This window comes from Balaenoptera musculus, chromosome 8, assembly GCF_009873245.2.
Source record: "Balaenoptera musculus isolate JJ_BM4_2016_0621 chromosome 8, mBalMus1.pri.v3, whole genome shotgun sequence".
NCBI classification, from domain to species: Eukaryota; Metazoa; Chordata; class Mammalia; order Artiodactyla; family Balaenopteridae; genus Balaenoptera; species Balaenoptera musculus.
The window spans coordinates 52501610-52524304 of record NC_045792.1 but is presented as its reverse complement, the minus strand read 5'-3'; the positions used below and the strand labels follow the sequence as shown (position 1 = coordinate 52524304).

The 22695-nt window shown below is 45.3% G+C and overlaps 1 protein-coding gene across 5 annotated transcripts in view; it reads right to left on the bottom strand.

The window, feature by feature from the left end:
• Positions 1-22695, bottom strand: part of TENM4 (teneurin transmembrane protein 4) — a 749934-nt gene that overhangs the window by 100367 nt on the left and 626872 nt on the right. For all 5 annotated transcript variants that reach the window (XR_005020977.1, XM_036861484.1, XM_036861485.1 and 2 more), the window contains one exon: positions 8910-9056. Coding sequence is in view for 4 of the 5 variants with exons in the window: in XM_036861484.1 (XP_036717379.1) it covers positions 8910-9056 (147 nt within the window). In the remaining variant the exon portion in view is untranslated. The remainder of the gene's footprint in view (positions 1-8909; positions 9057-22695) is intronic.

Sequence of the window (22695 nt, the reverse complement as noted above, 5' to 3'; positions counted from 1 at the left end):
CTCTGTGGCACCTTGGAGGAACTGCCTCCTGCTCTCTGGTCCTGGTTGGAAGGATAGCCAGGAATGATTGCTAGTATTATTAATTTTTGTATTAAATGATGATGATGATGATGATAATCACAGCTGCAACCTACTGAGTGCCAGGCATTGTGCTAAATGCTTTACAAGGAATGTTTTCAAGGAATGTGTCACTGAATCTTCCCAACTCTACGAAGCAGCCACTGTCGCCACCATCACCCCCATTCCAGAGAGAAGGAACCAGAGGTTCCAAGTGGTAAAGTAACTTGGTCAAGGTCACACAGTCAGTGCAGAAGGTGACTCAGAATTTGAACTCAGTTCTTTCTGAAAAATAAAAGGTTCTCTGATCCTGAAGAGACTTTTAGGAACTATTTCTTGAGTGGGAAACACGAATCTACGAGTGTTGCTGAAATGCTACCCTTCTGTGCTCTTCCAGTGCCCTGGGTGACCCCCACCACTGCACTCATCTCCCCATATTGTAATTCTCATTTTCTCTGTCTTGCTCCCCACACAATGAGCTCTTGGAGAAGAGCTGCTGCCCGCCTACACCTCCCTATGTTGACTCTCCCCTATCATTCATTTGGCAAATATCTGCTGAGTCGTAAATGTGGGCTAAACCTCCACTAATAGAGACCATCATATTAAATGAGATACATATTTTAAAAATGAGTAGGGCCCACAAAATTCTTATCAAAGTCTCAGTTTATGAGACCAGCTTCTGTGCAAACCCCTCTCTGTTATTTTCAAATGCAGCATTATGGCAGCCTGCAGCAGGGCATATGGCTTCCCTATGGTAACAGAGACTCTTCCACGGTTTCAGTTTCTTAGGCATAGATGACAAGTTTTAGAAAAGTTGTAGTAAGAGGAAAAAGTATGTTCTGAGGACAGAAAAGTAAATTTTGGGATAGATTAGAAATTAGATTAGAAATACATCAATATATGGTTTTCGAGATTCTCTGGTTTTGGCTAATTTGGAGACATTTAGATTTCCCAAGCACTTCTTATCTCACTTAATTGTATATTACACGCACATTGGTTGACTTATAAAATGTTTATGTTTCCTATATTTACTATTCCCATTGGGAGACCCTTGTTATCACAGGAGCAAAAACAAAACCCAAAAACCCATCAGGAAAATAGAGAGGATTTTTCCTTTATTTCCTTCAAAATTTCAATAAAACCCTCCTACACCCTAAACTCTAGCTTTTGGGAAATTACATATTCCCCCCAGAGATTTCCTTTGTCCTTGAACTTCTGAAGGCTTCCCCTCCCTCCTTACATGGTGAAAGTGAAGAGGGGCAGATGAAAGTGTCAGGCTCCCGGAGAGTGGGAGGGGCAGCAATGCCACACCCGGCAGGCAGTGGCCTCTGGTGCCGCGGGGCGGTGGGAGAAGGAAACAGCCAGAAAAAAGGCAGAATAGAGATTAAAAAGAAAGACGAAGAAAAAGGAAGGAAGGGAAGAAGCAGAAAAAAAAAAGAAAAAAGGGGCCAGGTCTCTGGGGCACTAAATGAATACTGCAGAGCAGTTCTCGTGCTTGTGACCCTTGAACGTGAAGCCCTCTGGCGCTGAGATGGCGCATGGTGCGTGGGGCACTGGCTTCTGCTAACATTTCCACATACGTCCTACGTCACCAGCTTGAGAATGAGGGCCACACCATTTCCTCTTGCCTCCCTCCTCAGCACCCACCCTGCTGGTGGGTGTCAATTGACTTTGGAGAGGGGCAAGTGGAGAAAAAAATATCCAGGCTAGAAGCCTGAAGACAGGGTTCCTTCCCTGAGTCTGTCACTCTCTAGCCATGAGACCTTGGGCACATCCCTTCCTATGTCTGAGATGCAATGTATTCATGTCAAACCAGGATAATAAGCTCTGGCAACCTCTCAGGATTGCTGAAAGTTTCCTGGGCCGTGAAGAGTAAATCAGTAATTCAACGAAAGAAGTCTTGGAGTCCTTCACCCTCTGCAGACAGTTGCTATGGCACAGGAATGAATGAAGTCCTCTGCCATCAATTGCAGTGCTGACTACTGGTGGCTTCCTATTCGTGTTGTGACCTTAACAGATGCCAGGGAGTGGTGGGACTTTGGGTAACCATCTCCCTCTCTGCTGTCAGTGTCCTCATCAATCATGGGGGGCGGATGGGGCAGCCTCTGGGGCTAATCTTCCGGACAGTCACCTCCTGGCCTTTCTATGCCACAGGCCCATCTCCCCTGGTGGCTGGCCTGCTGGAACTTTCACAGGAAGTGACAGGCGGGCACGAGAGTTCTATTGTAGGTGGTGACTCAGCTGGCCTTCTCATCTTTACAAAAGAAGACACTGGGGTCAGGTTAGGTGATTTACCCAATGTCATACTGCTAGTGAAGTGGCAGAGTTGGGACTCTGGTCTCTTCTCTTTCTCCCAAACCAGGCACTAGTCCACAGTCTACATCTCTTTCCCTATTAGTGCTTTGGACATCCTGGATCCCCCAGCACTGTCCCCCATCCACAGAAGCCAGAAAATGACTTATTTCTTATCCTAAATGCATAGCACATTGCCTTGTGCACAGGGAGCATATTTGTTGAATGAATGAAAAAATGAATGAATTACGTGAGGATCCCAAATCAAACAGCTCCATCAGTTGGATGGGGCTCATCGAGGGCTGTGAGGCATGATGAAACCCCAGCGCCACCACGGGAAGAGCTCGTTCCTCTCCTTAGAAAGGAGGCACAGGGGACAAGTCTGCTCTGTTCCTTCCGTGTCTGTCACATGGCTGGCAGGCCCTGCGCTAGGCACTGGATAGACAAGAAGAAAATAGAGTCATGTCTCCAAAGGATTTGGTGTGGTGGGTCAGATAGAGATAACCGTGTGCTGGGAAAGAAGGAAGCAGAGGGGGCTGTGGAAGTCCAAAGGTGGGAACCCAACGTGGGCTGAGGGCTGGAATATCTCCTGGAAGATGGAATGTTTAAACTGAGACTAGAAGGAGGGCAAGAATAAGCCAAAAGGAGAGCAGAGCTGGGGGCAGGTTTGGGAAATTTGTGGACTAGCAAACTCTTTTCATCAGAGTTGTCTGCATGGTTCCTTAACCTGATGGTCCCATGGACAGTATCTAACAAACCCACCCAGCTCTCTGCAGGCCTAACTCCTCCCCGGGCTCGACAGCCCATCAGCTGGCCTCATCTCACAGCTGCCTGCAGTCTGGCCACAGAAGTGTTTTGCAGCCGGCTGTGAGCACAGCATCTGGGGAGGCCCCGGGGGATGGTGGGTGGAATGTGCCTCCCTGTCTGTACACATCTGGGAGAAGTTTTTGTCATTTGCTAGAATAAATTCTGTGCCTTCTTTGAAAAGGCTTGCAAAATCTTTATCTCCTCCTCGGAACCCAGGATATTTAAAGGTCAATTTCGCTCTTGTCTCTTATCACAAGAAATGTGGTTTAGAGATAGTCTGAAGTGCGGCCAAATTCTTTGGCTTTATGTGAACTCTCCATGCCAACAATGGGAGATGGGGAGGAGAAGGGAGGACAGAGAGCTCTGTTCTTGGTTTAACTGAAATTTCTCCTTCCAGGTTGCATCTATCAATTACCTGAATTGCAATCCATGATTGTTTTTTTATGGGACCAACACTGCCTAAAGAGATGAACACACCTTGAAGCTGCTTAAAGATCCTTTATCAAAAGGGGTCTGGTTGCTTAAATTCCAGTGGGCTTTTTCTCTTGGCTTCTTCTTTTTAAACACAGATTCCATCCTCATCCTAGCTTTCCCACTGATCCACTGGATGACTTTGGGAAAATCACGTCAGCTCAGTGAGCCTCGGTTTCCCTGCCTGTAAACATCTGCCCTGCAAGTGTGCTGTGAGGGGCTGGAGGTTATGGACACAGAGCGTCCAGTGCAGGGCCTGCCCCTTAGAGATGCTCTCTAAACGATGGCTGTTGTCTTCCTTTATGTACATTTGAATTTTTTTCCTTCTAGCAGTAAGCGTGTAATAGTTTGGAATACAAAATTTAACTAAGACATGAAAAAGGTCAAAATACATTATATGGAGAAACACAGTATAATCATAAGTACAAAAAGTAGAGGATAAAATTATATAGAGAACATAATTCCAAGTTTTAAAAATAATCATTTATACATGAAAATATATTTATTTTATAACAAACATCATGTTTCTGTGATTACAGGTGGAAAGGAGCAGGAGAAAGAGAACTGACATTTGCAGGCGATGAACTGAGGCTTAGAGAAATTGAATAACTCGCTGAAGGTCATGCAGCCGGCAAATGGGGGAGCAAGGATTTGAATCCAGACAATCTAGGTACAGATCCTGTACTTTTAATCACTGCGGTGTGTTGCTTCTCAGGTGCTTTAGATACATCACCTGTAATCCTCATAGCAACCCTGCAAGGTAGGCCTTACTATTCTTATTTTACAGTCACACAGCATCTCTGGGTCACAGTTTCTCCGTCTCTGAAATGGGCATGAATGCCCCATCAGAGGGTCAGTGTGCAACGCACAGGAAGGTGCACGTGACAGCACTTCACAGAGGGCTTCCTAAAGGGCGCTACATGCGTAGGGATCATCTTCTTCGTCAAATGGGCCACGCAGAGGAATTCGCATTTTGTGGTGAGTCCGGGCCTCTGCTTGCCAGCCTGCCTTGCTGTTTGTTCCCCCTCAGCAGCCAGGGCTCGGGGTGAATCTGGAGGCAGGCTAGGTTGACTGGGCAGCCCTGACAGAGGATTAGGAGACTGGGAGTAACTAAGTCATATCCAGGATCTATTCCCCGCTTTAAAAATGTAGACAACGACCACAAGTGAAAACAGAAACAAACCAATGAAGCTAAACCCAACTCAGCCATATTGTGTAACTTTTTTTTTGGTCTCAGTTTAAAAACACTGCAAGAATATTATTAATGAAGCTTGAAATTCCAGTTTAATTTGTAAAGGACTGCTTTAAGCCTAGCAAATTGGGAAAGAAGAGAAACCAGAAGTTCTCAGATAAGAGCCATGGTCAGGGTTACGATAGAGCTGTGAGTTCGAAGTCTGGGCACGCTGAAAAGTTCTCAGGTGGCCAGACCTCACAGACTATGCAGTTTCTGTCACCTGCCAGCTGTGTGACCTGGGCAAAATACTTCCCCTTACTAAGTCCTAGCTTCCTCATCATAAGAAAAGGGTATGGGGATAAGAATACCATACACCTCCCAGTGTTGTTGGATGGGTACACAATTGCTTTGCAAATGGTAAAATGACATATAAGTTATCATTGTCATCCTCTGGTCGGCTCTGTGGTGCTGTTGTAGCCTATTTAAATTCGAGTAAGTACTCACACTACATGTCTAGGAGGAGGATAAAGCACTAGGAGGAGGTGGTCCATAAGATCACACAGGATGGCCCAAGAGTCTTGGGTCCTAGTCCAGCTGTGTTAATGACTTTCTGTGTGACTTCGATGCGTATGACGTCACATCCCCTCTCTGGGCCCCAGCTTCTCGGTCTGTAGTGTGCAGGGGAGTAGAAGGAGGGAGCTGTAGTCTGTGTTCTCTGTCTCCTCCAGTCCTGCTACTCACATTAACCTCTGCTAATCCCTTCTCCAAGCCCCTGAGTCACATCAGCCAAAAACAATCTCTCAGCGAGACGCTAACATTTTTTTTCCCTCCACCCTGACTTATTTATCTGGGATTATGCTGTGTCCCACATCATGGCTGAAATAAAGGCACCTGTTTCATTCTACCTCCATAAGATTTGGTTGTTTGGATAACAATTCCTTCCAAATAACTGTGAGCTTCCTGAGGGAGACAGACAGGGTCACGTTCATCGGTCTTGATATCCTCTCAGAAAGGAGTGTGGTACCCGGTAGACAGCAGAAGCCTAGCAAGTGTCTGCTTGACTGAACTGCAGACAGCCAACTGCTAAATCTGGCTCACCCCTGTGCTGCCGTGCACAGCCTGCCCTGCTTCTCCCTCCACTAAAACTGTCCCTGTTTGGCCAAGACCCAGAGGGCCCAGCGAGGATAGTCTTGCCCCCTCCGGCACTTGGGGACAGTCTAACCCTTACGATTGTTTCATCTGTGCCACCCTGCAAAGTGGGGACCCTCTGCCCCTTCCTCTTGGCTCCCCCAATGGGTAGAGAGCCCACCAAACTGAGAGGGTCCTGAGGTGAGACATTCCCTCATTTCTCAGTTGAGAACCCAAGGCCAAGCTCCCTCAACAGTCTGGTCTCCCCAGCTAGCTGTCTTCCCCACCATGACGATCCATGGGATGTGTTCCTGGCTGGGCTGGAAGCCCCGTGGGACAGGGGCTACATCACAGTTCCCAGGAGGGTACCCAGGCATTTGATAGTATCAGCTGAATGAGTGGATGCTCCTTTATTACAGCAATTATCCCACTGCATTGCAACTGGTGCTGTTTCTCTCTCCAGGCTGTGAACTTCACAAAGGCAGGGACTGTGTCTTATTTGTCTCTGAAGCCCCAAGACCCAGGAGAGGGCCCAATGCAGGGTAGACATTCAGTTAACGTTTGCTGAGTGAGTGAATGAACTCAAGTTACAGTAGTACTATTGTATGGCTCTCGTAAAAAGTATGTAAAAACTCATTCCAGTCCATAACATGCTCCATAAACGGAAGAGGTATATTCTCCTACACTTGGGGATTTTCTCATTGTTCTTTTCTACTTCATGCTGGTTCATCTCCATGGCGGCTGGAGAAGGCTCTGTTCCCCTGGGGTCGGGATCAGCCCTGTTTCCTATGATGAGAAGCTCTTTCTCCCACCAAAGCTGTGGGGCTTTTGGCTCCTGTGTGCCCACGCTCCCTGTCAGCACTGGGAGGGCTGCCTCTGACGGATGGTGAACAGAGGGTACACTGGCATTGTGTTCCACGTGAGGGGGTAAATGAACCCTGTTTTATAACTTATTCTGGTATGTATGTTACGGGGGAGTGCACCCTCTCCCCACATTTCTCAGGGACATTCAGTTCTTTTGCTGCCCAGATAGTCAACAGCCTCCTGAAAGCTTTGGCCAAGACTCTGGATTCCTGAGAAGGGAATGACTTCACAGTATGGCTCCTCTCCCTTTCTTTTCTAACTATAGGAATGTCATTGCTGGTCATGGAATTGCGTCTACACAGGCAAAGTGAAGGGGGGAGTTAGGCAGATAATTTAGGCTGACATCTCTTCCCTATGAAGAGCCAGTACGATTGTACTTTATCTTGCCTGAAGACAGGGCTACTTGGTGCCCTTCCCTGCTTTGCCCATGATGTTTTCTCCCTCCTTTCCAAGAAACGCCTGCCTGCTCAACCTTCACCTTCTTGATGAATGTCTTCCTACTCTCACAACAGCCAATACAGAAGTCTGCAACTGCCCTTATCACCGTCCATTAGCACTTAACTTTGGTCTCCCTCCCTCATTTGAGCTCCTGGAGTGTGGGGACCGGACTTACTCATCTCTGTGCCTGGCCTAGCGCCTGGCTCCGTAACAGGAACCCTGGATATTTATGGAGCACAGAATGAATGAGCTCCACAAATCTCAGACTGATTAAGGGACATGTCAGCCCTGTGAGATCTCAGGAGGAGAGCAGGGACCCACTGCCTCTGCCTGGCTACCATGACCCAACCCCACGAGCTCCTTGTCGACAATTACCCCACGGGTCCCAGGACTGGGTGCATCAGGCCCGACCACCTCCTGGATTCAGGCAGCAGACCGAAGGACTGGCTCAGACAAAGACCAGTGGCCTGAAACAGCCCAAGGTTGCCGGAGCCAACTCAAGGCAAATGAACCAGAGTAATCACAACAGCACACACTTGGCCTTTTAATCCTTCTGGTGCTTTGAGATTGTAGAATCACCCTAAGTAGAAGGTTCCCAAAGGTTGGGATGCTGAGTTTCTGGCCTGTTGATTTCCTACTCTGTGCAGTATATCAGAAAGTCCCTTGGTATAAATATGAGGGAGCTGCATAAACACATCTGGAGCAGGCCAACTGTTAGGCCATCATTATAAAGGAAGGATTAACTGTTTTGATCTTTTTTTTTTTTTTCATATCTCCATCTTTTTCTTCTCCTAGTAACCCCTTGAGATTGGTAGAGTCAGGAGGAATCAACCCATCTTCCAAGTGGGAAAGCAAAGCACATTGTGTTCGTATTTATACAAGTTCCACACAACAGAAAGACAAAGGCTAATTCTAGGACTAATATAAAGACTGGAAGGGCTCTTATGATCCAATGGCCTCACTTTATAAATAGGGAGTGTGAGGCCCACTGACATCGAGTAGCTTGCTTAAGGACACACAGAGCACCAAAGACAGAATTGGGATTAGAACCCTGGACTCTTCACTCTCAGCTAATAAAAGTTCCACAAGACTAGGCCTCCCTTCCTTAGGGTTTTGACTGCCCAGCACTTGAAAAAAACCCAACAGCAAAGACAAATTCTACTACAAACCCACAGGGACAGAAGGTGTGGAGGCAAAGGTGGCCCCCAGCATGCTTGGGGATGGTTACCACCAGAATCAGGGGAGAAGGGACCTTGACAGAGGTAACTCAACCTCCCTCTCCTGGAGAAGCATTCTTTCTGCCACTTTCTGTGGTACAGAATTGGGTGGCCTTTTCTTGTCCACTTCCAATGGTGGTATCTCATAACTTTGCCAGGCAACTCATTCCATTAATGAATTACTAGAAAATTCCTTCTTCCATATGCCTTCTCCTCTGCACTTGCTCTCAGAGGGTAACTAATTTTGTTTGCACCAGCTAATTTTAATGAATTCAAATGGAACAACCAGCGATATGCACTCATTCCTTAGATGACATGTGCCGTTTTATGCCTACCCTGCAGGCCCCCTTGACTGGACAGCTGGTGTGCTGGTGGCCTGTTATCTCAGTAATGTCCACCCTCCACTCTGTGCTTCCCACAGCCCTGGAGATGCACAGCACCCATGGGTGCCAGAGCCCTACCTCCATCGTTGTCTTTGCTGTCGCCACAGGCGGTTTCCATGGACGTGTCACAGCCAGCTCCTCTCCAGCCCAGCTGGCAGACGCAGTGCCACCCATTCAGGTCCAAGGTACATCTGCCGTTGCCATTGCACAAGCCAGGGCAACCCTCTGCAAGGCAAAGCACACGGAATCAAGGTAGGATCATCCACAGCCAAGTGGTCACACACACGCACACTCTGCCTGTCAACTTACAAAAGGCTTTCACATTCGTCAGCACACTGATGCCCTCAGCACCGGGGGAGGCCTATCATTAGAACTGCCACTTTACCTCTAAGGCAACTGAGACTCAGAGGTGGAAGGCCTTACTAAGGATGCACAGTCAGGACGAGGCGCTGTCAGGACGTGGCAGGCGTAGGTCTGAAACCCACACCTTCTGTATCTGAAACCCCCTCTTTCAAAGGTGATCAGGATTCTGCAGCAGGAGTCAGTGGATGTGGGCTCGTCCAAATCTGATCAGCGGAGCTTTCTGGCTGATCCTTGCTCCTTGCTCACTCTTGCCTGTTTCTCCTGTCTCTGGTGGCTGTGTGGAACAAAGGAATCATCTCTCTATTTACTCCTCTTGTCCCCTCAGCACTTCTGGGTCTCATTCTAAAAGGCTGTACTTTTTTCAGGCCTTGTTACTAGGTTCACTGTACTGAACCTTAGGCTTCTCATTTATTTTGTCCTATTTTCTCCTGAACAACTGTCTTTGCTTTCAGGAAGAGTCCTGGAGTCTTTTTGTCCCCATCTTATCTACAGCCAGTAAAGGGAACCCGGATGACTGCCAGGAGAGAGACTAAGTAGGGCTGTCTGTGATTGCCAATGCAGGTTTGGGCAGGCTTCCCTTCCCTAATTTTCTTCATCTGTACATCTGTCTGCCTGTCTGTCATTTATTAAGCACCTTCTCTGGGCTAGCACTGGAGGTACAGAGATGAGTAAGACCTAGTTCTTTTTCTTGAGGAGCATGTAGCCTATCAAAGGAGACAGGCTGGTATAAGCAAAATATTTCACTGCTAAGCACCCTGAGGGAGATGTACAAAATATGGTGGGAACCAAATACAGGAGTGGCTATCTGTCTGAGAGGGCTGTGGGTGATTTAATCAAGGAGGGTCAGGCAATATTTAGACTTCGCCTTAGTTCTGCTTTGACTATATCATAAGGTGGGGAGTTATTATTCAAGTAGATTTGCAGGTTTTTGTTGACCACCTTTTCAAACCCCTCTCTCTCTGAGTCTGTAGCTTAGAAATCTAGGCCTGAGAATCTGTGAAGTTACACGGTTTACTCCAGCTTCTATGTTGCTGCTTGGTTTTCATTCAAGTCCTCCTTTTAACAAATCTGCCAATTCTTTTCTCAGAGGGGCTATCAAAATATTACCTCCCTGGGATGTCTTCTCTGGCCCTGCTCAGTCTCAGGGAAAGGTATGGATGTGAAAGCACTCTGCCATCTATAAAACTTGTTTTATTATTGAGCAGCAAATACAGCTACAAACTAAATTTTCTGTCATGAAATAACTGAAAACTGACCCATTATTCTTTTTTTTTTTTTTTGACCCATTATTCTTAAATGGGACAAATGTGGATGTGGCTGTCTGACATAAGACCTAGGCCAAGGTAGGCACTCACTAAACGGCCGATCAAATATAATCTAAAGCTGTAGTGTTTCAAGGCCTTTTGACAGTTGACTGTTCTTACAAAGTAAAAGAAAAGAACAGGTTCATTTATACTTGAGATGTTCAATACAGATGTTCAATACAGATGTTCAATACAGATGTTCAACACCAATCAATCAATCTGGCCACTGTGTTCCATTCAAAGGAAGAAACATTTACGGAGTGTGTACTCTGAGCCTAGGAGGGATTCCTGTGGAAGTTTTGAAGCAAATGTAGATTATGGGGTCACAGCAGAAGCCTGCTGGGAAAGGTGGGAAGCCAGCAGCATGGCCACCCCAAAAGTGATCGAGAAAAGCAGTTGAAAAGCGCAGGAGCAGTGCTGTGACATGCAGGTGACCACCCAGGCAATCTGATTCAGTAGCTAACACCAGCCACCCCTCCTGATCTAAGCAAATATAGACTCCCTCTTTCTCCAATTAGTCCCATTTAAAGTTTTGTCCATCCAGCTGAGACTTTAAATTAAGCCTCCTATGTATTTGAGATCAGTTTTGGAGGAAGAAGAGTCCAATCCTTAAGAATGGTAGTAGACTGCTTTCTCTTGCTCCAAGATGTAGCCTCTTGTAAGATGCAAATAACATCTCTTATCTAAGAGCACAAGCTTGGGAGCCATATCAAAGGCTGGCTCTGTCACGCAGTGGCTTTAGGACACCCAGGCACCTTATTTAATTTCTCTGAGCCTCAGTCTACTTATAAAATGGGGTTGGTGGGAGGATTAAATAAGATGTGTGCAAGATGCACAAAGCCTGACATACAGCTTGAACACAGTATCTGAATCTTCTACTCACCTTGACCTTCTCTCTAGTTGAGTAGAGGGACTATAACATCCTAAGTTGTATCCCTAACCTCAGGTAGGGGTTATAGAAAGGCAAAATAGAAAACTGAGGCAGTTATCTAGATCAGAGTTGGCAAGCTTTCTCGGTAAGGGTCCAGATAATAAATATTTTAGGCTTGTGAGCCATATGGTCTCTGTTGCAATTACCCAACTCTGCCATTGCAGCTTGAAAGGAGCCACGTACAATTTATAAATGAATGGGCATGGCTGTGTTCCAATAAAACTTTATTTACAAAAACAAGTGATGAGCCATATTTGGTCTGTGTGCTGTAGTTTGCCAAACCCTGGCTTAGATGCTTCAGGAGAGTGATGACAATGCCAGTTGCCATATACTGAAGGTCTCATATGGCTTGCCACTGTGCTAGACGTTCTACATATATTATTTCCAAACTAAGGAACTTTTGGTTATATTTTCCAGATCCTTATTTTCTAGGGCAGTGCCAATTTCACACCATTTAATCCTAAATTTTTAATAAAAACCATGTGTTATAATACAGTATGGACTTTGTACCTAGACAGACCTCAGTTTAAATCCCAGCACCACCATTTTACTTACTACCTGTGTGATGACTGGCAAATTATTTAACTCTCTAAGCCTCAGTTTTCTCATCTGTAAAATGGAGGTAATATGTAATTCAAAGAGTTGTTAAGAAGATTAATGGGATAATGTATATCAATTATTTAGCACAGTGGGTAACACTGGTAGGTATTTAATAAAGGACAGCTGCTATTATTATTACTGGGTTTATTTGTTTTAACATTGTATAACTTCACTAAGAAACTCACAAACTAGAAAATAACCCTTTGCCCATCCAAACTGTGTCAATGTTTGGGTCAAAAGCTGTAGTCCTCATAAATACAAACCTTGCCAGAGGGAGCTGAGACAAACCCAGTGACATGGTCATGGGGCCAACACGCAGCTCAGCAGGAAGCAGCGAGATGGGTTCAGGGTCACGAGTCTCACACCAGGCCCACCGTTTCATGCTTTCCTAGCACTCTTTCCCCCTGAGAGCAACTGTCCCGAGCATACTCAAATTATTAATTTTGCAATAGTTTACTGCCTTACTCCCTCCATTAGAATGTAAACTCCATAAAGGCAACTTTGGACCTAATCCAGTGCCTTGCATGTAGCCAGTACTCGGTATATATTTGTTGAAATGAATCAATGAATGAGGTGGGGACCTAGGTTCTGCCCGACTAAGTTGTGGGATCTTGGGAAAGTGATTTTTCCCCTTTTGGCCTCAATTTCCTCATCTATGAAATGAAGGTTTGGAAGAGATGCTCTGTTAGGTCCCTCCAGTACAGTCACCCAATAGAGAAGGTCAAAATAACTTCAAATTGGATGATTTTGTTCTTAATTTCAACAAACTTTACTTAACACCTACTGGACACCAGGCATGTGTTAATTCTCGGGTATACAGAGCTGAGAATATAGCCTCTGCCCTCAATATTTTTATATTCTATTTATTGATACCCTTTGTTCCAGGGCAATTTAAAATGGATCTTATAATCTCAAACAATACCTCTCAAAGTGAATTCTTTGAACTACTAGTTCTATGAGGTCCTCAAATACAAACTTCTGTAAGTCTGGAAAACAATATATCCTATATTCTTATCCTAGAAAGTCACACTAAATATTAATACACTAAAGGCTCTGGGAAGTCTTATAATAAAGAAACCTGCTTATTTGAGTATCAGAACGCTTTCCTCAGAACTATTCCTCCCCTACCCACAACCATTTACAATCATGCAGAATATTCCATTCCACAAAACCCTCTGTGGGAAGCTCCTCTTAGCACACAGTGCCTGGTGCAACCCATTCTGTGCTGCTCTTAAACTGCCAGAGGAGCCCGTGTTCCTGGGGAGGGTAAGCTCTACATGTGAAATCACAGAGCACTCTCTCAGCAGTTTCTTCAAATGGACCAGGTTCTATCCCGAGGGTCTGCACTGTCCTACCAGTTTCAGGGTTTCAGAGAGAACTGTAGTACCTGTGGCTTGAATGAGGTTTGCTCTCAAGCAGGAATTTGCATCTGGGATCATCACACCCCCATTAGCCAGTATGAGGAAGCCTCCTCCGGGGTACTTGCTGACTTTCTTAAAGCAATATGCCCATCTTTACCCATTGCTGAAGCTCATTAATTCCACAACCCTGAAATTCATCAATAATTCAGAGAGCCCAAGTGACATTAACAATCCCCTCTGGAACGACTCACACCAGGCATTTGCCAGAGCCAAAATAATGTAATTTTAAGGTTTAGAGAAGGGCTAATAAGCTTTTGAAAAGAAACGATGCCCTTTAAATGACAGGGGACCGCTTTATCTTCAACCTCCTGCTTAAGCCTAGGAAGAAGCCTCCCTTGAAGCTAGAAGACTTTCAGAATCCTTGAAGGTATTTATTTTTTACCTAAGTGGTAAAGCAGCTATGCAACACACCTAACACAACAAATGTCCCATTTATGTTTCCCTTTCTGGTTTTCTTGTACTTTTTCATCCCTACAGTCACTTCCCTAGACAAGGTCACCATTTCTTCCCTCCTAGATGACAGCAACAGTCTCCTAACTGGTCTCTTTGCCCCCAAGTGTTCCTTTTCAACTCTTTTCCACAATATGGCCAGATCGATCCTTCCAAATCACAAATGTCATCAAGTCATTATCCTGCTTTTAAAAGCCTTCAGTGGCCTCTCATATGCTTGTTACGGCCCACGGTCTTGGCCTATGAGGCCCTGCCTAAGTTGGGGAGAGCTCTTCTTGCTAAGTGGCCGTGGGACTTTCTCTATCACAATCGTCATCATACTTTGTTGGAATTATTTGTTTTAGTGTCTTCTCTGCTAGGCTGGGACCACTTCCGTTGTGTGGCATCCACATTTCCTGGCACTTAGGAGGAGTTCAACATACTTGTTGAGTGACTGTTGTTTCCTCAGTGTCTTCCAATGCAAGTGGAAAGCAAAGAACAAAAGCTGGTTTGTCTCTGAACTGCAAAATATTCTACTCTGAAAAGTCTGGGGTTTGCATTATATCGGTCTCTGAATTCTTTTTTGCGGGAGTTACTAGTACCCATTATACCAGAAAGCCAGCCAGATGGGGGCTTGGTCCAGATCTAGATTTTGGCAAGAAACATTTGTCTTTTAAAGCAAGTTATGATTCACTGACCTAATCCAGCTCAAGGTTTGGTGATATATTTTCTGAACTAAGGATCAGAACGGGTGGTTTGAGAGAATACGGGTCACTTCCTGATGAGGTTGCCAGTTTGGAAGACAGTTTGGGGAAGAATTTTGGAAATTAATGGGACATTCTTGGTGACTTACCGTGACAGATGAAAGAATACTGGAAATACGGATTAGGCCAGGAAATACAAAATCCTGGTTCTACCATTTACTAGGAGTGTGATCCAGAATGGGCCACTCAGCTTCTTCAACTTTAATTTCCTTTTCCAATCAAATGAGTGTAACTATTCACTTGAAAAAATTCACAGGACTCCCTCAAGACTCATGGATATGGAAAAACTTCACAAAGTAGGAAAAAAAATCCACCAGCTATTAAACTTAATCCATACTGAGGATTCCTCTGATAATGATTATGTGTGAAATGCCTATTTTAAAGAGGCTCAGAGGTGCTACTCTTTCTTGCTGGAATAATTTTATTCTTGGTTGAAGGCCAGTACGTGAAATCCGAGGAACCTTGCTTCTCAACACCATTGGATGGGCCCTAGTACCACCTTTGCTGTATTTGGCAAAGATATTCCAGTTGAAAAGCATTTAGCCATTTATGTTTCCCTAAAATTCTTTCCATCACTTTTTAAACAGCAGTTGCTAACTCTTACTAAAAGCCAATTTAATCTTTTTCTTTACGATTTCAAAAATTAGTCTGGTTAATGAAGTCCTTCTCCAAATTACGGGTGAGGCTAAGAATATGATGATAAAACAGCACAGCTAACATTTCTTGAGCATCATTCCTGCCCAGGTGCTAATAACACTTTACATTCATTACTTTAATCAATCCTCACGCCAATCCCACCAGGCACGTCCTGTTATCCTCATTTTATAAAGACTCTGAAGGGAAGAGAGGTTAAGAAACATGCCCAAGGTCATCCAGTTCATTAAGTATTGGAGTTTGGATTCAAACTCAGGCAGTCTGACTTCAGAGTATGTTTCCTTAACCAATGAGCACATATTTGGTGCCCGGTGCTGTGTGAGGGCTTGAGGATAAAAAGCTGAAGATGGCATGGTATTTCTCCTCCAGAAGCTTGGAGCCTTCCTGGAGCACACATATCTGATCATTCTGAGACTTATTCCTAGAGCAATGAGGCCTCTTTGGAAAATTGGGTACCATCTACTTAATGTAAATGCTTAAAACAGAAGGAATTACTTGGCCTGTAGGGAACATTCGTCAACAATAAAACTTACCAAAGTCAGGCCTTCTCTGAAAAGGAAAAAAAAATCCAAACAAACAGACCATTCACTCCCTGAGGTCAGGGCTCTGTTTTCCCCCATTTCTCCAGAGCCTGGCACGGTATCTAGCACACAGTACTAGTACTAGTGGGAATGGAGTTCTTAAGATTTCTTAGTTTGCTCTGGGGTCTCTTCCTGTCTCAGGCCACCCACCCTGGTTCCCAGCATCTTCATTCTGATGGACCAGGGGCCATAAGGGATGGGCAGGGTGACATGAGATGGGGTAGAAAGGGTGAGGGGGTGTATGTGTGTATGGGGAGAGAAGGACAACACAGCACAGTGGTAATGTCACAAAACAGACTGAGCACCTGGGGCAGGGGAGAATGACACTCCAGGTATATCAACCATCTTGGGACCAAAACCCCTCTGCCCTCTGGGCAGTGGCTGCTGTGACAAAGCCTGGGACGCGGCAGCATCGAGACACCTTGCTTATGGGGTATATATACATTTCTAGATACGCATTTCTTCTGTCTGTTATGCTCATACACAAGCACACACACAAAGACAATAGGAAAATAGAGGAAGGAAGACCATACCTTTAACTACCCTATCCAGATAGTGCGCTTGGGAAATAAAAGACAGCACATTTAAGGTAGGATCGAAAAAGTGCAATACTGCCTGTCACATAACCATGCCAGGTGCTAAGGAGACAAAGGGGGCTGCACCCCACATTTGGGACGCACCTGCCAGGGTGGGGAAAATAAAACCAAAGACAGGACAACACGAGAGAGAAGGAGGGAGAGCAAGCACATTCTCCAGGAAGGGCCAAAAGGAACGTCAACTCACTCTGTGATCCAGGCGTTTGGAAATGTGATCATATAAATAAGAAGACATATGGATAAGGAAAACAGCAGAAAAAGGAGGATGGGAAGCTGCAAAAGTGGCTACAGTCCTGCTCCATCAGCTTTATGGAAAACTAGAACTTGCCCCTTTGTCTACCCAAAGCAGCATCCACCTTCCCTCCAGGGGACGCAGCGGGACAAGAGCGAGGGCACCCTGCATGGGCAGAGGTGGCCCCAGGAGGATGGAATTCAGAAATAGGCAAAATGTGAGTCACCCCTGATATACACTAGGGAAGTAGGTTGAGTCTTTGGTCAAATATACTGCTAGCTTATCTGTTTGCCATTCTTGTATTTTCCATGGACACATGTGCCCACATAGACTTGAATGCAGAATGCGTGGTGTTCTAAGTAAGATGCATCTCTCCTTTGCATCTTACACAGAATGTGAGGTGCAGGTCAATGGATGTTGCTGTGAAAGACAAGAAAAAGAAAAGAAAACCTGACTCCTTCTCAATGCTGATTAACTTAAAAGGTAGAATGATGTATGCTCTGGTTTCCAACGCATACATCATTGTTACCATCACAGATCATCACTGGGGGGTTATATCCAAGCACTGAATTATTTGGCAATCTAAGGTTTTGCTCGTTTGTGAGGATGGGTGCCTGGCTGTGTGCTTGGGGCAGGGCAGACCTCTTCATTCCCAGCATAAATCAGTCACAGCATTTCACCTTCCCTATTGGGCTGTGGTCACAGCCATTGGAGGAGCCTCCCTAGCACCTCCTTCTCTATACCTCCCCCACATGTGTTCCCACAAAGGCTGGCGAGATGGCCATTTCCTGAAGGGCTGATGCTTTCAGCCGGGCTGGTCCCCACCCTTAGCTCGATTTCACACGTGAATCAAAAGTCCATAAGAGAGGGCTCAATTGCAATGGTGAGGCCTTATCTGGAAGCCCCAGGGTTCTATAAACTGTAAGAACATTCTTACTCTCTCCATAAAAGAAATATAAATTTTATGTTTTCAATCCTCTGGATAGGACAGACACTGTGGCTGTTCATCAATATATATTTGCCTCCTACGACTGGTGGATGAGAGGGTATGTTTTTAGTTCAGGCATCCATGTGGTCTGTGCTTCAAGATGAGATATGCTCCCGGAGGCTGCAGAGCCAAGTGGAAACTTGGGAAGAGGAATTTTCACTGGGTCTGCACGCTTCCCCTTCATTCTTACAGATGCTGCACAGTCCATGAGCTAACAGGCTGTAAGAAGGGAAAGCGAAGGGGAGTGGTGTATGAAGCAGGACTGAACAGACAAAGCTGTGGAATGACAGACAGTGAAAAACAGGGTCGGCCCACATGAAGAACAACCTAGGAAACATCTCTGGTGAAGGCGAAGACTTTCTCGATTCTTGGTTCATCTGTCACTTGCGTCTTAGTCAAGCTCATTCATCTAATTTTGCAAAGTGTTCTAAAATTTCTTAGACATCATCTCCCAGGATACGCCATCGGAGAAGCACAACACACAGGATCTCCTGGCTCAGCTGGTGTTCTTAGCTTTCCGATCTGCAGAGTTTTGTGGAGGGTCATAATCCCAGGTTCTGGTAATAACACTGAACCCAGCTACAGAGGAGATGGAGTGAGCCTAGATTTCTCTCACAGGGTTGGCAAGGATGACTCGGCTGGATGAGACGCCATCACTGAGATTCAAATGACCATACCACTGCGCAGCATCCACTTGGAGGGAGTTCTCCGACCAGAAAAACGTCTCCAGACTTCACAGTGATATCACGGCTCTGGTGATGAGTAGAGATTATATCCACTATATAGGCTAATCTCCCCAAACCCAGGGGCTGACCTCAGAGAGCTCTCTCTCTCTCTTCTATTGCTATAAGAACTATTTAGCAATAAAGATCTCTATTAAATATGTGTTTAGTACCTTTAAAAAAATGCTTACTAATTTCTCAGACCACAGGCAGGAACAGCAGCCAGGGGAAGTGACGGAGGCACACTCGGGTCGTAATCGGTGTTGTGGGCTTCAGGGGACAACAGTGGATTCCACAAATCCCGGGATTCCTTCCCCACACAGTGACCTCAGGCCACACTGTGAAAAAAGCTGATAATAACCAGTCAATACCAAGACCAAGAGCTTTCTGGGAATGGAATAGAGCTTCCTTGCCTCTATTGAAAATGAAAGCAGTAACTGGGTCTTTGAAGTCCAATGCCATTTACTTATAAAAGGCATATGCAGAAGTCCACACTGCTGTTTCTTTCACTGTTTGAAAAGCTTGGCACATATGCCCTTGAGTCAAGTTCGCGTAAAATTTCATCGTGATTTTAAAGCACTAACTTTAAGAAAAGATGACGCAAAGTCCCTAAGCTTGCATTATGGATGGTGGATTCAGGGCTTCCCCAAATTCCTTCATCTTTCTCCTCCAGATTTCAGGATGAAGACGATGGAAGCAGAGTCATTTTCCTCTTGGACCACGCTTGTTTTTTCAACATTGGACATGTTTCTCACGCTGCTTCTATATTCCTGTCACCATGCAAGAAAGTGGAGATAGTGGAGGCACACAGCTATTTATAAGACAAGCTCTGAGCCTTAGCACGAGGGCAGCCTGTGAGGTCTTAGATCTCTTTAGCGTTTCTATGACCTCCAACATGAAAGCTTCTTTCCTCCACTTGCCTGTACCGATAGAAGTTTCCGGAAATTTCTCTTAAGATAATCCCAAGAAGCTTCAGGGGCCCCCATCAAAGGTTGTGAAGAACACGGCAAGAAGCTTATTCTTCAGGAGCCTCAGTTGACTCTAATAGTTGTATCATTGGTACCCATTAGGTCAGGTGAAACAAGGATCATTATGGCAGGTGATGATTGGGGTGGCTATAGTCATCTGAACTTCTTTCAGATGGATGACAGATCATCAAAGAGATGTTCTTGTTAAGTTCCTGGATACATTAATGCTCTTCTCTCTTTGGACGAAGGACCAATGAGGAATAAGTGGCCAATGGCACCCACCCTGAGAGGGGCTCATGGAGCCCACTCACTGGTCTCCAGTTTCCCACTCCTACCACGTGTGGGCTGAAAGCTCCCAGGACCATCAACTAATCAAGTTCTTGCTCTGATAACATGGGGTAGATCCCTGTCCATTTTCTCTTTCTCCTTGTCAGCATTTGTCCTACAACTCATGGGTCATGATGTAAGAGAAAGCCTCTGAGGAGGGATAAGCATTGGATTATCTCACAGGCGCCCGATACCCTGTGAATGCTTGTGAGCTCTTGGTTAAGGATTGTCTGATTACAAAAAAGAAACTCTAGAGCTACCGTTCAAAAGTGGACAAAGAACTCCAGAAGATTGTGTGGCCTTTCCTTATAATTTCTCTGCATCGTGAAGTCTGGCTTTGCTCGCTCTAGTAATTGCATCATCAGAGTATTATTTTGATCTTTACTCCCAGAGGAGGATTTGTTTAAGAATCAAGATTTATATGATTGGACAGTTCGCCTGAAACCTAGTAAAAATAGTTCTGCATATCTGGCATCTTGAACAATCACAGCTTTGGGGTCAAGGTTGGAATTTTACAAATGTAATCAGAAGCTAGCATTTCCCACATGTGTTCTGGGACTTCATAGACAAGGGGCAGTGAAGTGAACAAAATAACTATCATAGAAGTGATCCAAAATGTTGGTGTTTTCAAAGAAATAGGAAAAATTAAACACCTTCTTAAATTTAGCTATGACTTTCAGCTTTCTCTAAAGAAATTGGAGGTCAAGCCCCAGACTTAAGAGACTCATCAAATTCCTGGAAAAGACGTCCAAAAATACGTTTTTGATGACTCTGTGTTGACCATATACTTGAGAAATGGATCCTAATCAATCCATCTTACCTTAACTTCTAGACTAGGGAAACTGGGTTCCGTATACACAAGTGGATGTATTACTAGTAAGTAAGTAAGAGTGAAAATGAAAAAAATCCTTTTTTATTTGTGGGATAGTTTTAGAAGCAGGTGATGGGTGTGCAGTCTGTGGGCAGTGGAGAAGGGGCCGGAATTCCATCACCCCTGCAGGCCTCCTCCAGCTACCCCACTCTGTGATTCACAGAGGGAGAAACTGAAGCCCCCAGCGACCATGTGGTCTACCCATGGTGCTGTCACCAAGACTTTTCTTGAAGTTGCAAAGAGACAGATAATTCCTAACATAAGGAATTAAGATTTGAAATAGTCTTGCTTTTTGACAAAAATATTGTCATTAAAGAGGATGCCACTGCCAAATATCCTTTCATTCTGAAACCAATCTGTTTTGAGAAAAACCAGGTAGCTTCCATAAAAGAAAAGGTGGACCCAAGCCTCCAAAAGGAGATATTTAATTCCTCCTATATAATCTGCTCTGGGAAATGTCACTGGGGTAAGAAGGTTTTTAAGCTGGGGACTTGACCATAAGGAGCCCAGACTTGTCTTACTCTTTTATGCCAGCTGTTAGGGAATCAAGCCATTCTTTCCTGTTTATGGAGGGCAGCAGTGTGCAAATGAACAGGCCTTCCTCTCTTTGGATCCCACTGCATGGAGGTCTCTGAATCAGCATCGTGGATCCTGGCCTTTTCTCTGCTATGGGACAAAACCACACTGCAAAATATGAGCTAGCTGTGCTATGACCCATCGTATAATGATGAAATCTGATAACAAGAGAAAATTTAACACTTTGAATTTCTAACATTTCACACCAGCAGTTTTTGCTTTTCCTAAATGATCCTCACAGGGAGTGAAGTTCCCTGGAACATAAGAAAGTGCTTCTTGTTACCATCAAAGATTAAAAAGGGGTTTCTCCTTCTCATATCTATTCTGAAAAGAAAAAAGAAGGCACCGCCATCGTTTCCCTCGTTTGTATCTCGTACTCCTTCCCTTCCATCCAGCAAGGTTACTGAAGTGTTCCTTCGGCACTAGGGTGTTGGGTTTCTAGCGGGGATGCAGCTGGCCACAGGCAGAGACGCACAGAGGGCAAGTTGCCATGCAGGGAGATTAGACAGGGTCAAAGGAAACGCTCACCACACAATGAAAGGTAATAGAATTCCGAGCCAAAGTCCTTTCATCTGAGCCACTATGACTAGTCCTTTACTTCTTCAATGTCCCGTGACATTTTTCTGGTATTTATGACTGTCAACCTCCCTCTTGAATCGTGCACATTTACCTTGGTGTATTTCTTATCTGGAGGGGAAAAAGCATCTGCAATCCCAAGGAGGAATTTGCTCTTAAAGAGTGACAACAGGGTGTGCAGGGGAGGTGGGAGGGGCTGGTTTGACTTCTTGGCATCAAAACAAAGAGATGTTCTTCAAGCTAGGCTGATGAACATCCACGAGACACTGGCTGGAACACAGCCTGCCCGCAAGCCCTGCCATGAATCATCTGTGACTGGACGCAGGGAGAATTTCCGTAAATCCCTCGTCATTTGACTCAGACGAGATGCTTTAATCTTATAAAAGTCTGACATCCATAAACTTTTTGGAACGTGGTAAGGTGAGCTGAGGACTCTATAAGCAAGTGATAGAAAACAGAATGCACTCTCTCTGGGCTCTGATTTTGGTTTTACTAGGGATGGGTCCCCTTCTGGGCTGGGAGGCTAAAAGGTCAGCTTGTCCTTAGTCATGCAGAAAAGTGAAGGTGAAGGAAGGGCAGAGTTGAAAGAAGCAGGTGGGTCCCTCTGGTGACTAGGGCTGCTTTTCTTTAAGAGGTGACCAGGGCGGTCATGGGATAGGATGACATTGACAGAAAGAAGCCACCCAGAGGCGCGCAGTGAGACAGCGCGGCACGTTCTGCTATGGAAAAGCAGGGTGGGCTGCCGGCGGCTCTGGAGCGGCTCTGGACTCTTACGTAAGAGTGTGGCTGGCCAGCTAGCTGTGGGACTCTGAGACCAACCGGAATAAGAAGGCCCAGCCTCTGGGAAGGATGAGAGCCAGAGGCCTCTGCAGAAAACCTGGGCTTTGTCCTGCAAGGACTGCAGAGCAAGTAGCTGGCGAGGAGCTCCTCCCCAAGGCTCAGAAAACCAAGCCTCAACTTC